This window comes from Drosophila pseudoobscura, chromosome X (assembly GCF_009870125.1).
Source record: "Drosophila pseudoobscura strain MV-25-SWS-2005 chromosome X, UCI_Dpse_MV25, whole genome shotgun sequence".
NCBI classification, from domain to species: Eukaryota; Metazoa; Arthropoda; class Insecta; order Diptera; family Drosophilidae; genus Drosophila; species Drosophila pseudoobscura.
Window position 1 is genome coordinate 18,957,005 of NC_046683.1, and position 13,576 is coordinate 18,970,580.

General features: G+C 54.0%; 1 protein-coding gene across 1 annotated transcript; it reads left to right on the top strand.

Moving 5' to 3' along the window:
• Nucleotides 1–225: 225 nt before the first annotated feature.
• LOC117184618 (uncharacterized) lies at nt 226–10,681 on the top strand. Its single transcript, XM_033383096.1, has 5 exons — nt 226–686; nt 801–1,128; nt 3,107–3,142; nt 3,195–3,575; nt 3,657–10,681. The coding sequence occupies exons 1-4, from the start codon at nt 435–437 to the stop codon at nt 3,242–3,244; spliced, it is 666 nt and encodes a 221-aa protein (XP_033238987.1). The 5' UTR covers nt 226–434; the 3' UTR covers nt 3,245–3,575; nt 3,657–10,681.
• The last annotated feature ends 2,895 nt before the right edge of the window (nt 10,682–13,576 follow it).

Sequence of the window (13,576 nt, forward strand, 5' to 3'; positions counted from 1 at the left end):
AGCTCTTTTCGGGAATTCGCCGCCTCCGGATATCCCCGGATAACGGTCGTTAGCGCTTAACCCTATACTGCCCCCTATGTGTGGGAATACCTTTCCTCACACTTCCCCCTTTCTTTTATTGGCGGAAAAGCCCCGGTTTTCCGCGACCCAGGTTTGGGATGTTTCAAAAATACCCGCGCGACCGGCGCGCGCGTGCTTTGTTCTCGACCGGGGTCCCTGGCGCCCTCTTTCGGCCTTGCGCCTGGCGGTGTTGCCGTATCTCTTCGATGCGTGCGATCGATTCGATTTCCCCCTATCGATGGTTCGCGGAGGAGCTTCTGTCGCCCCCGCCCGATATGGGTAATGGTCGCTATTCTGACCTACTCGATATGACACAGAGTTGCCCTTACGCTCCACTCGATAAAGCGTAGGGACGTCTTTGCGATCTACTCGATATGTCGCAGCGTGCGTACTCTACTTCCGGATCGCGAATCCCTCAATGGACTGGAAAACGTACTATTTCCTCGCGATACCGGACGTTTTGTTTGTTTTTCTTGTGCGCGTCTGGTCTTCCCTACCGCCCTCCGCTGGCGCGCCCGCCTTCCGCCTGCCCTCTGGATGCTTCGGGTAAGTTTTTCTCCCGCTTTGCCGCCCTCCGCCGCCTTCATTCAAGCTTACCCGATGCCCCGCCGTTCCTCGGCCGCCAGGTAAGACCGTGTTTTTTTTTTCATAATATATTTTTTTTTTTTTTTTTATTGTTTTCGTTTTCCGTTGCTTCCCTTTTTTTTCACTCCTCTTCTCTACTCTTCTCCCCTCCTCAGTACTCAGCCCGGAATACCTCCTGCCGATCGGTGGACACCAACAGCCGGTACCGGACGCCACCGTCGTTGACCAGGCGCTTCACCCTCCTTGAGGTTGGCTTTATCCGCGCGAGGGAGCGCGTGACGACGGCCGGCCACTCCTCGCGGTTGCCGGGCCGCCACCGTGCGTTGTCCGCCGATCTCGTCTGGGGCCACGATGCCTGGCGCTGGAGCTCGGGCCGGCGCGCCTCCGCCCGCTCCCCTGGGCACGACGCCTGTCGGCCCAGCTTCGGTCGCTCGCCATGGCTGGGTTCCGGCCATTGCCACGGTCCTCTCTCCCATGGCTCAGGTGAGTGGCGTTCCGCTGCCTCGTCCTTCTCCGCTTCCGCCGTTGCTCCCGCGCCGTCACCCGCTTCGCCGTCGGTCGCCGCCTCGACTACGGGTACCGCCGCTGGGCCCTCCGCCGACAGTGATGTTGTCGCGTTCGCTGTCCCCTCCGTCTCGCCCTCTTCGGCCGTGGGTGCTGCCGCTGGGCCTGTCGACCCCTGTGGCCGTGCCCGCCGCCTCGGGTCCCGCTCGTCACTGGCGCGTGGTGCCTCTTCCCACAGTCGCGCCTCCCCCGGCTCTTGCCCGGGCTGCTGAGGCGCGGGCCCCGAGGCCCACGATATGTGCAGCGTTTGCACGTGCCACAACATGCCGTCTCTTACCGCGGAGCGCACCTCCTGCGAGACGAACGGCCCAATGGCAGCTCCCTGTGGTCCGTGCCAGTGCTGCTGCTGCTGCTCATGCTGCTGATGCTGCTGATGCTGCTGCTGCTGCTGACGCTGCTGCTGCGGCTGCTGCCGCGGCTGCTGATCCCCTTGGCCGCGCGCGTTGTCGTCCGGCGGCCGACTCTGGAGCGGCTCTTCCTCTGCCCCCGGTGACGGTGGGGCCTGCGGCCGTGGCTCCTCCTCGGACTCGACGTATTCAGGGGGTGGCTGCCAAAGCTCTTCCTCCTCCACCTCGGCTCGCCGTAGCCTCTCCTGCCACTCCTCTTCGGGCGACTGGACTCGGGCCGCCTTCGGCGCTGGTGGGCACTCCGCCTCCTCCTCATCGCTGGAGATCACCGCCAGCCCGCCTGCCGCGCCCTCCGCCCGCGTCGCCCTTGCCTTCTCCGCTTCCGTACGCAGACGCGCCCTCTCCTTTTCCTCCGCTGCGTTTATCTTGCTAATGCACCTCCATTGGTGCGCGACGTCTCGTTTGTGGCGCTCTGCCTCCGCTTCTTGCGCCTCCTTCTCGGCCTCCTGCGTGGCCTTCAGCCTCTTTGCCAGCGCCAGGGCGTCCTCCCACACACCGTTGCCTCCGCTCCTCCGTCGCCGCGGCCAGCGCGAACCGCCGGTGCCATTCCGCGAGGCGTCGTGCCTCAGCGGCCGCGTTGTCTTCCGTGGCGTCAGCCGGCGTTGCCTGCGGCTCCTTGACCGCGGTTTCGATCGGCGTTGGCTGCCGCTCCTCGACCTGTGGGTCTGTCGGTCGCTGATCCCTTTGCCGCGCCGTCGACCTCCCCCTTGTGCGTGCCGACGACTCCTCTTCCCTGGCCGTACGCGTCGACCGGGTGAACGCCCGCTTCGAGGCCCTCTCACTGGGCTCCTCCTTCCGCGTTGTGCGCCCCCTCCTTCCTCTCTCAGGCCGCTCCTCGCGCTTGCTGGTCCGGGGCTCCTCGCGCTTGCCGGTGTGGGGCTCCTCGCGCTTGCTGATGCGAGGCTCCTCGCGTCTGCTGGTCGCGTCTGCTGGTCGTGTGCGCGTTTCCTCCGCGGTGCCGGCTCCCAGCTCACCAACTCCAGATCGCTTCCCGCATCGGTGTACCCCGGCGATACCACCGGGGACATCGTCGGTCCCGTGGGTCCCGCGGTCGACACCAGCGGTGAGGCCAATAGCTGCAGCTTCGGGGACCTACTCCTGCTCGCCCTTTGCATGTCACCCATGGCCGGATACCCGCGGCGAATCCATTTTCGCTGCTCCGTCAAGTATCTTATTAAATGATGCTGCATCTTACACTTTTTTTTCTTCCACGTGGTCCACTTTGAAAAGACCTGATCGCGCGCTGCCCCCTCCTTTATAAGGGCTCGTGCCGGTGCTCACCGTTCCCTGTAACGGTGCCTTACATGGGCCCGTGGGACGGCTCTCTCTTGCCTTCCAGCTGGCTCTCTCGCTCGCTCCCGTTTTGAAAGTTATCCGCGCCTCTCGCCGCGTTAACCCTAGGGTGCCCCCTGGTTTTGTAAGCCTTCCTTCGGTTCCCACTTCTTCCTCCTTTTTTTATTTTTTTTTTATTTGGCCCTTTCTACTTCCAGGTCTGGCGACGTGTTGTTTGGCTTCGCTTGAATCTGGTAAGCTTCCCGAGTTCTTGGGTTCCTCATCTCACCTTGCCTTTTCTTTCAGCCCGTCCTTGGGTTCCGATCCAGGGTGCTGACCGATCTTCCAGCCCGTGATCAACAGGTCCTCCGACCTTTCGCCCGTGCTGCCAACATCGGCCCGCCCCCCGTGGCCAGCTCCGCCCGTCTCTGGATCGGCTTAGACGCGGATGTCACCCCCGTGCAGCGCCTCGGACCCAGGGATCATCCGATTCCCCAGCCGGTAGGCCGCGCACGGGCGGCATCCGCTTTTGTCCCGCCATCCCCGACGTTAGCAGCTGGCTTCGATGTCCTGGACCCGGACCCGGACTTCTCCTCATCTCGGAACCCCTTCTCGGGTGCCCCCTCGTCCGTCGGCACACCACGCAACGCGCCACCCCCCCCCCCCCCCCCCCCCCCTGGGCTAGTGGTAACCCGGGTATATTCTACCCTTTTTGCCTTTGCTCCGTTCCTATTGGCTGACGAGCTAATCCTCCCTTTTTTTTTGTAGGTCCAGCTTCATTGGTCCGCCGGCCGCCGTCTGCAGCTTAGTTTTACTGAACCTTAGTTGTAAGAGTATCCTGTATGGCCTTGTCCTGCGTGGCATCTAGTTGGGCCGCCCGCTCCTCCCTTGTGAGCGATTCCTGTCCTGCGTGACACGCGTGGTTCTGAGTTTTACCGAACCTTAGTTGTAGGCTCATCCTGTACGACCTTGTCCTGCGTGGCATCCAGTTGGGACTCTCCTCTCCGCCCCTGCCGCTAGTTTCTGTCTTTCGTGCTCGTCCATCCCTCTCCGTATGCCTTGCTCGTTGCCCCTCCTTGTGCGTCGTCTACGCTTCGGTTCCAGGGCCTGTTTCAGGGGTTCCTTCCCCGGGTTGTGGCTTCAGGTCCCCTATATGGGCGGTCCGCGTCCGTTTCTCGCTGTCCTTCTTCAATTTACAAATGACCGGGGTCACGAAATCCACTATGGTGTAGGGACCGTCGTATTTCGGGGCCAGTTTTGCCGCAAACCCTTTGGCCGCGTTGGATAGATGGTGTTGCTTGGCCCATACCTTATCTCCAATCGTGGGTTTCCACGCTCTCCTCCTCAGGTTATAATACCTCGCCTGGTCCTGCGCCGCTCTTTCGAGATTCCGCCTCACCAGTTGAAATACCTCTCTCAACTTGGCAGCGTTCTCGTCCGGATTGAGCGTGCCCTGTCCTGTGCCCAGCGCTTCGTCATCGTATAGAGCCTTTGGTAGCCTCGGCTCTCTCCCTTGTACCACAAACGCCGGCGCGAACCCGGTGGATTCGGACACCCCTGAATTTACGGCCAGCATTATCTCTGGCCATTTCTCATCCCAGTTCCTCTGGTTCCCTTCGGTGAACTGAGCTATCATAGTTTTCACCGTCCGGTTAGTTCGCTCCGTCGGGTTCTCCTGCGGCGTGTACGGGGCCGTGAACTGATGCCGTACGCCCATCTGCTCCAATAACCTCTTAAACGCTCTACTGGTGAACTGGACGCCATTATCTGTGATCACCACCTTCGGCACGCCAAACCGGGACACGATGCGCTCTCGGAACGCTTTCGTTAGTGCTTCCGCCGTGGCCTTTCTCATGGGGACCAACTCGGTCCATTTCGAGAACCGATCCACCATCACCAATAACATGGCATTCCCATGCTTTGACCTGGGCAGCGGGCCCACAAAGTCGGCGCACACCGTTGCCCACGGCTCCTCTGGCACTCGTGCCAGCATTTTTCCGGCCGCCTGCACCTCCTCACGTATGTCCTCACATCTCGATGCATCCCCGGCCAGTAGTACCGGGCGGCTACTCTGGCCATCGTCCTTCTGCCGCCCGCGTGCCCCGCCTCCGGCGAGTCGTGATTCTCTCTTATGACTCTCTCTCTTAGACCCTTTGGAACGCATAACTTCCATGATGCTATTTCCTCTTCTCCCGCTCGGTGTGGGATGTGCCGGTATACCCGGCCTGCTTCCTCGACGTAATCCGGATATTTCCTCGGTTCCGTCCTCATCCTCTCTTTGACCTTTTTAATCCATCCGCACACTGCCTCCGGTTCGTGTCCCTTCTCTGCTTCCTCCTCGGTGGTTCTCAGGCATCGCTCCGCCAATGGCTGTCGGGACAGTGCGTCCGCCACTACGTTCAGCTGCCCTTTCCTGTATGCCACTTCGAAGTCGTATTGTTGTAGCTCCAGCGCCCACCTAGCGATCCTCCCTGTTGGGCTCTCGATGCTGTTCAACCATTTCAACGCCATGTGGTCTGTGACCACCTTGAAATGGTATCCCTCCAGATAGGGCTTTAGCTTTCTTATAGCCCATACAATGGCCAGACACTCCTTTTCGGTCGCCGAATAGTTCTTTTCCGCGCTGTTCAGGGTCCTACTGGCGTATGAGATGACCCTTTCGCCCTTCTCCGTCTCTTGCGTCAGGATAGCCCCCAGTCCGTAGTCGCTGGCGTCCGTCTGGAGCACGAATTTCTTTGAGAAATCTGGGCATGCCAACACTGGGTCTGCTGTCAGCCGACTTTTTACGTCCTCGAACGCTTGTTGCTGCTCCGTTGACCACTCCCACTTGGCCTTCTTCTTCAGCAAAGTGCTGAGGGGCTGCACCAACGTGGCGAATCCCTTTACGAACCGCCTGTACCAGGAGGCCACGCCCAAGTATTGTCGTAGCTCTTTGACACTTGCTGGCGGCTGCAACTCCTTGATGGCCGCCACTTTCTCGGGATCGGTGCAGATTCCGTCTCCCGTTACCAAATGCCCCAAGTATCGTAGCTCCTTCCTAAAAAATTGACACTTGTCCACATTTAGGCGCAAGTTTGCGTTCTTCAACCGCCGAAAAACTTCTTCGAGGTTGCGCTTGTGCTCCTCCTCGGTACGGCCGATGACAATGATGTCGTCTTGGTACGCAAACGCGTGTGGCATCATCTCGGGGCCTATCACCTGATCCAATGCCCTCTGGAACGTAGCCGAGGCTGAGTGGAGCCCGAATGGCATCACCTTCCACTGGAACAGCCCTTTGCCGGGCACCGTGAACGCGGTGAATTTTCTACTGCCTACCTCCAGTGGTATCTGCCAATATCCGTCCTTTAAGTCTAAGCTACTAATGAACCGTGCCTCCCTGAGCTGGTCCAAAATATAGTCTATTCTTGGCATGGGGTATGCATCCTTGATGGACTTCGCGTTTATCTGTCTGAAGTCCACGCATAATCTCCACTTTCCCGTCTTCTTTTTGACCATCACGATGGGTGAACTGTACGGACTCTTCGATGGCTCAATGCACCCTCTTTCCAGCAGTTCGTCAACCTGTTGGTTGATTTCGGCTTGCATCTTGGGATTTTTGGGGTAGTACCGCTGCTTGACCGGCTGGGCATCACTCATCGTGATCGTGTGTGTAGCTATGTTCGACACTCCCTTCAGTTCTCGGAACTCTTCCAACTCCTTTGCCAGGAAGTCTTCCACCGAACCCTCCTCCGCTCGCGTTCCGTCGGATGCGGGCCCGACAGACCCTTCCGTGTTCGCTACCACCGCCACTGACAACTTCTCCTCCAACCGCCCCTGGCGGTGGCCTCTCGCAGGGATCACAACCCTGTGTCCCGCACAGGTCACCTCTGCTCCGACCGCGGCGAGGAAATCCCATCCCAGGACCAGCTCATCTATTACTCCGGGCATCACGAGAAACGGGATTGTAACGATCTTGTCCCCGAAGGCCAACTCCACCTCGATCTGGGAATTGATTTCCCGGCTGCGTCCGTCAGCCAGCCGCACCAGCTTCCTCGTTTCTTTCTGTCGCCTCTCTTCCCCCAGTCTACTCGCCGCCTCGCAGCTGATAAAACTGCTTGTCGCCCCGGTATCGACCGTTGCTTTCCAGTTGCTGCCCGCGATCCTCACCACCGCCGACAGCTGGACATCCTCCTCCGTGAGTTCTCCTACGAGCTTTGGGGGGCTTCGTCTTGCGACCCTGGCACGGCCCTCCGCGGCTTGGGTCGCGGGGCGTTTCCCGCTTTCGGGCAGCACTGCCATGTCGGGGCCCCTACCTTGCCGCACCTCCAGCAGAACGTTATAGGTCGGCCATTGCATGCTTGTGCCCAATGGCGGTCACTCCCGCATCGTCGACACGCCTGGGCTGGGTTTTTCACGAACCCCGCCTCTATGTTCGTGTTCGTTTGGTCGTCCCGCAGCGTTGGGACCGGCCTTCTTTCCCCTGTCGAATCAGAGCTGGCTGCCGTTTCGCCCTGGCAGCGGCGACATATCTCCGTTACTGTCGGACGGGCGAACGGATTATTTGTTTTTGCTTTGCTCGCCGGACACTCTCGTTGGAACTCCAGCCGATCCCTCTCCAGAGCCTCAAACTCGTCGGCCAGCGTCATCATGTGGTCCAGGTCTCTGCACCTATGTGGCCGGATGAACACTCTCAAATCTGGCATGCTGTTGTCTCTAATGAGCTCCAACTGCTCTTCGGGCGTGCATTTTAGTGGCCGCATGAGGGTCTTCATCTCCACCATGTAGTCCTTGAATGGCTCTCCCCATCTTTGCTTCCTCAACCTCACCTCCTGGAGTAATTTTTCAAAATACCCCCTCGGCAGGAAGTATGCTTGGAAGCTACGCGCAAATGCGTTCCATGTCTGCCACTGCCTGTTGTTGGCTACAAACCACATGAGCGCCCGACCCTTTAGCAGCTCAGGCATGGCTCGCGGAATTAAATTCAACTCCAACCCGTACATGTCGGCTGACAACTTGATCTGTTCCAGAAACTCGAGTGGTTTCGCCGTTCCGTCGAACCGAAACGACCACTCCCTGACCTGCTTGGCGACGTGGGCAAAACTCGAACTGGACGGTCTCGTGGTTTGTTCTTCGAGTCCCCGTCGATGATCCTCCCCTGCTCTCCCTTCTTCCTCCCTCTGTGGGTTTCTCGCGCTCCCTTGCCCCGACTGTGCTGGCCGGGTGGGCCTCTCCCCACTCTCTGCCCGCGGTCGGCTAGGCGACCGGCTTTTCACCGGGACCGCCAGGCTCGCGATGAGCTCCTCTTGGGTCTCGGACGGCCGTCTCCACAGCGTTACTTGCTCCGCACTAGCCGGCAGCGTCAGGCGCTCGTATGGATCCGCCCCGTCCTCCATCTGGGCCGCGGTCACGGCTCCTCCCGCCTTCATCTCCCAGGCCTCGAGCGCGTCCGCATACTCCGGTTCCTCTCCGTGCTTCTCAATCCACTCCTTGAAGATTCGGCGCATCTCGGTCAGCGTACCTTCCAATCGAAGACCGCACGCCCGCGCGCACTGGACCAAGTCCTCTTTCCTCAATGAGTGAACCCATTGTCGGCTCCTCATTTTTATGCCCTCGCGATACCAAACTCAGCACCGCCCTTCCCAAATGCACTTTGTCTTTTACTTGTCGCAAGGCCCCACGTTGGGCGCCAGTTGTAACGAACCGTTCTTCTCCGTCTGATGCAGCTGGGCTGGCTCAGCGGTCGGTATGCTCGCTGCAACAATATTTATATGTTGCCCCGACGACAAGTAAGAAGGCACGGGTTGGGTCTTGTACTGGTATGTTAAAATGCTTTATTGGTATCTTAAGTCTATCTTACGCTACGCGGATTCCGGCGCTGGATCTCCTCCCGACTCTCCTCTGTGGTCCGATGAGCGCGTTGCTCCCTGGGCCCCCCACGGCGTCGCCAAGCGTGGCACCGCCGGCTCTACTGACTGGGGCTAGCGATTCTTGGCATGGGGCCCAAATCCACCTCTCAGTCAGGCGCCTGACGCGTTCACTCTCACTCGACTCACTTGGCTTTTCGGCCCGAGGGTGCCTCACTCCTGAAGGGATGCGCTTCAAGCGGGGCGCCGTTGGTTCAAGGGATTTGAGTCTTTGGCTCTTGGCTGCACGCTCGAGTCCGCCTCTTAATCCTCACACAACGCGTTCGCTTTCTACGGTTCTTTTCCCTTTGCTTGGTTTCACTTTCGTGGCTCACTATTCACTTCACTCTTGTTGGCTCCGTCTGTGGACTGTCCTCTTCTCTGGTCGCGGCCCTCCTCTTATAGGCTCGCTTCTGCGTCGGCGCCGCCGATGCCGCCTGGCGCTAACGGCACTTTCCGCCATGCGGTGCCCGTATTTTTCCATCGGCGTTCCTTCATTCCCTTGTCGCTTTCCAACGGGACCTGGCTGGTGGCGTGATCTTATGACCATATTTGGTCATGCGCTGGACCACTGCCGGCCCGATCCCGTCATCCCGCTGCTCGCTCTCCAACGGGACCTGGCTGGTGGCGTGATCTCATGACCATATTTGGACATGCGCTGGGCCACTGCCGGCCCGATCCCGTCATCCCGCTGCTCTCTCTCCAGGGGTCCTCCCCTCTCATCTTGGCACCCCGGGAGAGCTCTTTTCGGGAATTCGCCGCCTCCGGATATCCCCGGATAACGGTCGTTAGCGCTTAACCCTATACTGCCCCCTATGTGTGGGAATACCTTTCCTCACAACAGGTACCTGCAAATATATATTATATATTTCAAATAAAATGATGAGCAATAGGCATTTGCGTAGACTCCTTAAGAGTGAAAGGGAAGCTAACCTTGCAAAGTTAGCGTTGTGCAGGGAAGAAAGAGAGGCAGAAAAAGAGGCAGAAAACGGGACAGGAAAAGTGGTAGGAAAAGTGGCAGGAAAAGTGGCAGAAAACGTGGAAGAAAAAGAAATTCTGATAGAAGAGGATGAATTCATGTATGAGAATCCCAAAACTCAACCAAATGAATCGTCATTAAATGACAAACTGATGTACGGTGAGGCTTGTAGCTGCTGTGAGGAGGCCTAGGGTTTTTGGGGTCCGCCGAAAATTAGGCACCGTCTAACGAGAGGCAAGACAAATTCTCTTTAACAGTCGGCAAAGAGGGCCTGGGATCAGAGAGTGGGTCAGAGCCAGGTCAGACTTCCTCGTCGAAAGGAGAGCGAGTTCGAAGGCGAAGTCGGACAAGATGAAAGTCTATAAATAGATGTCATTGGACGCCTGGTCGACAGCATTGGATTTTGTTCACCAAGTGTCCTCTATAGTGGCAGCAGTATTTGAATATTAAAAAAAAAAAAAGAGAAAAACCATCTAAATTCAATAACAAGTGAAAAGTAGCCCAGGCAGTGAGGCGGTGATTAGTGAAACCTTTTCGATACACCCTTTCGACGGGTCACCCGTTTGGGTAAGTTGAGAAAAAAAGACAGCCTAGCGAAAGTGTATAAAGGTGTTCTGTGTGTGCAAATTTCCCTAGGTTTTAAATTGGAGGAGGCTCGTCTTCCATGACCACCAGCTGAAATTCATAGAAATTCGCCGGAGCTTTGGGTCGTCGCCTTGGAGCAATTCGGCGAGCCAGAGAGGAGAGGCCGAGTAGTGCCCGGCAGACGGCAGCCGCGTCGGCTTGTTTCATCGCTCCGCGTATGCGTCCATACCCCGTGCGCAGGGGAGGAGGCAAAGGAAAAAAAGTGTTCTGCAGTGGCGGCAAATAGTGGCAGATCGAATTAGAAATTTCTCACAGAAGGCCAGCCCAGTTCAAAATAACCAAAAAAATAGCAAATATAAGAAACAAATAACGTAACATAGTCATATGCTCTAAGCATTTTTACCCGGGTTATTTTATTCTCCCTCTTCATTTAGTCTTCTTTAGCTCTCTATCCCTTTCTATCTCTCTCCACCTGACTTTGCCGCTGCGGGCGAGCCCCCACATACCGGTGCTCGATAAGCGCCGCTGATCTGCAAAGAGGAATGCAAAACTGAGCGCAGAGGAATGTAAGGCGGCGTGAGGGACGGGAAGAAAAGAGATAGACAATCACAGTTAAAATTAACTCGATCTGCATGAGCCACTCGGTCGTCATCTCATTTTTTTGTGTGTGCGAATTGTGTGTGTTCTTCTTTTTTTTTTCTCAAACTTTTCAGGGGCCCAAATCGGAAGCGCTTCGTCGATGGAGGTTCCTGTAAGTCGTTTTAATTGAATAAATAAAATATCTTCCACCTTTTTGTGGGGCGAATGCTCTGAAAGTTCGCCACGGGAGCGCACCCAATTAGTGGGATGAAAAGAGAGGGCATCAAAAAGTTCACCTCTTGATTCTTTTCCCTACGCCTCTCGTACATTACACCTTCTCTTTTGGTGGATCGCTATGCCCAGCGAATGCTCACATAAAATTTTCTTACATGTCTTTTGCTTTCACTCCTATTCAAATCATCTGTTCTCTCTCATATCTAGCCTAAACTTCTTACTTATTTACAGTACTTTACTCAACTTATTTAAAATTAAGTCGTAGCCAATACTCGGGGAAGGGAGAAGCTGATGAGTACATTAAATTACAGGGGATCACAAATTTTAGTCATAAGCAATGAATAAACGTTTATAATGTGTGAGTAGAAGCTATAGTGTTTGATCTCCTGCAGCAAGCCCCTGTAGGTCCCCCATAATATAAGGGGTCTTGTAGCAAATCATGTGTTATCGGGCACAACAAGACCAAGGTAGGGTGGGCGAACATCACTCCTCATGAACAGCTGAGGAATTCTTTTCGTTGTCCGTTCACCAGTGCAGTTATTGTCTTTCGTTTTAGGTGTTGTGCTTTCCGTCCGGTTTCAAATGGCTTATTGACACGCATTAAATGTAAAATAATAATAGGGTAGGCCTCAGCTTAGGAGCAAATATACAAGAACACCACACTCGTGGCCGACGAGCCAGTAGCCGGAAAATTGACAGCGTGCCGCTTCAAGCTGAGAGGACCATCTCGCCTACATCGTGGTTGCACGTTACACTTAGGCAGTGGTTTATGAAGCATAGGCCAACCCGTGAATGTGCACTTGATTTAGTACAAATTTTGAAAGCGGAAAATATAGATGTTTGTCCGTTTTATAAATCTAAACGCCAGCACACAGGTGATATTCAGTTAGTTGGTGGCGGATCTTATCTTCACATAGGCGTAGCCTGGCAGCTGGAACGACATTTTCAGAATACAGATATAATGGAAGAACTCAATATTGATATAAATGTTGACTGACTTCCATTATTTAGAAGTTCAAGGGCACAGCTATGGCCAATATTAGTTAGAGTTAACAATTATCCAAATGTTCCAGTATTTCCAGTCGGTATATTTTTAGGGAAAAGTAAGCCCCATAGCTGTGAAGAGTTATTATCAAAATTTTGTCTAGAATTTAAAGCGTTAAGGAATGGCAGGCTCACCATTTGTAGCAGAGATATAAATATAGTTATTAGGGCAGTAGTTTGCGATGCTCCAGCAAGAGCGTTTATTAGCGGCACGCCAGGACACACATCTCATCATGGCTGTGCAAAATGTACACAAATAGCTAGAAAGGTAGACCGAATTTTGACTTATAGTACTACCTCAGGAGCTTTAATTACTAATGAAGATTTTGCGCTTAGACGATATCCTTGTCACCATAGCAGCCAATATTTAAATTGTAGGTCAATATTAGAAGAAATTGATATTTCCATGGTGACACAGATTTGATTAGATTGTATGCATTTGGTAGAGTTAGGAGTGATGCGTAAGATTTTGTTAAGGTTTGTAAATAATAAGCTGGTCGTAAAAAGTTCGACAGAATCAAAGAAACGCATTTCAGATAAGCTAGTGTTGCTAAAAAAGTTCATTCCGAGAGAGTTTGCGCGTAAGCCTAGGTCTTTAGATGAATTGTGTAATTGGAAGGCCACGGAGTTTAGACAATTTTTGCTGTACACGGGAATTATTGCCTTCAAAAACAAAGTCAGTGATGACCTTTATTATAAATTCCTTTTATTACATTGCACATATAGAATGCTTTGCAGCTCTAAAATTCGTGAACACAATAAAGAAAATTGTCAACGAATTTTAGATCTCTTTGTGCACAATTTTCCAATTGTATTCGGTGAAAACAGCGTGTCTTACAATGTACACAGTTTATTGCACGTAAAGGAGACCGTAGAACAAATAGGAGATCCGATTTCCGGCTCCTCGTTTGCATTTGAGAACTATTTACAAACTTTAAAAAAATGTGTCCGAAAGCCTAGTGAAATTCTTGCACAAATATTTAGAAAAATTTTTGAAGACAGGATAGAAAAAAAAGTTCACAGAAATCCTAAGATAGTGGGTAGTAAGTGTTATTTTAATAATTTTTTTTGTCAGTAAAGGAACCAGATAATTTTTTTTTTATTAACGGAAATATTCCAATTATGGTGAAAGGGTTTACTGAAGAAGAGGGAGGGGCAATTATAGGGCAAAGGCTTTCAAATATTAGGAGTTTCTATGAGGAACCTATAACCTCAATCGGATAAGGAATTGTTTTAGTAGATAATGAATTCATAGAATTAGAGGAGAGATTTCAATTTCTAGATTTGCAAAGTACAGCCGTAGGTTTACCTTATGAGGGAATTATTTTAGTCATTCCATTGCTTCATCATTGTATTTAAAATTTAATATATATTCACTACCTAAA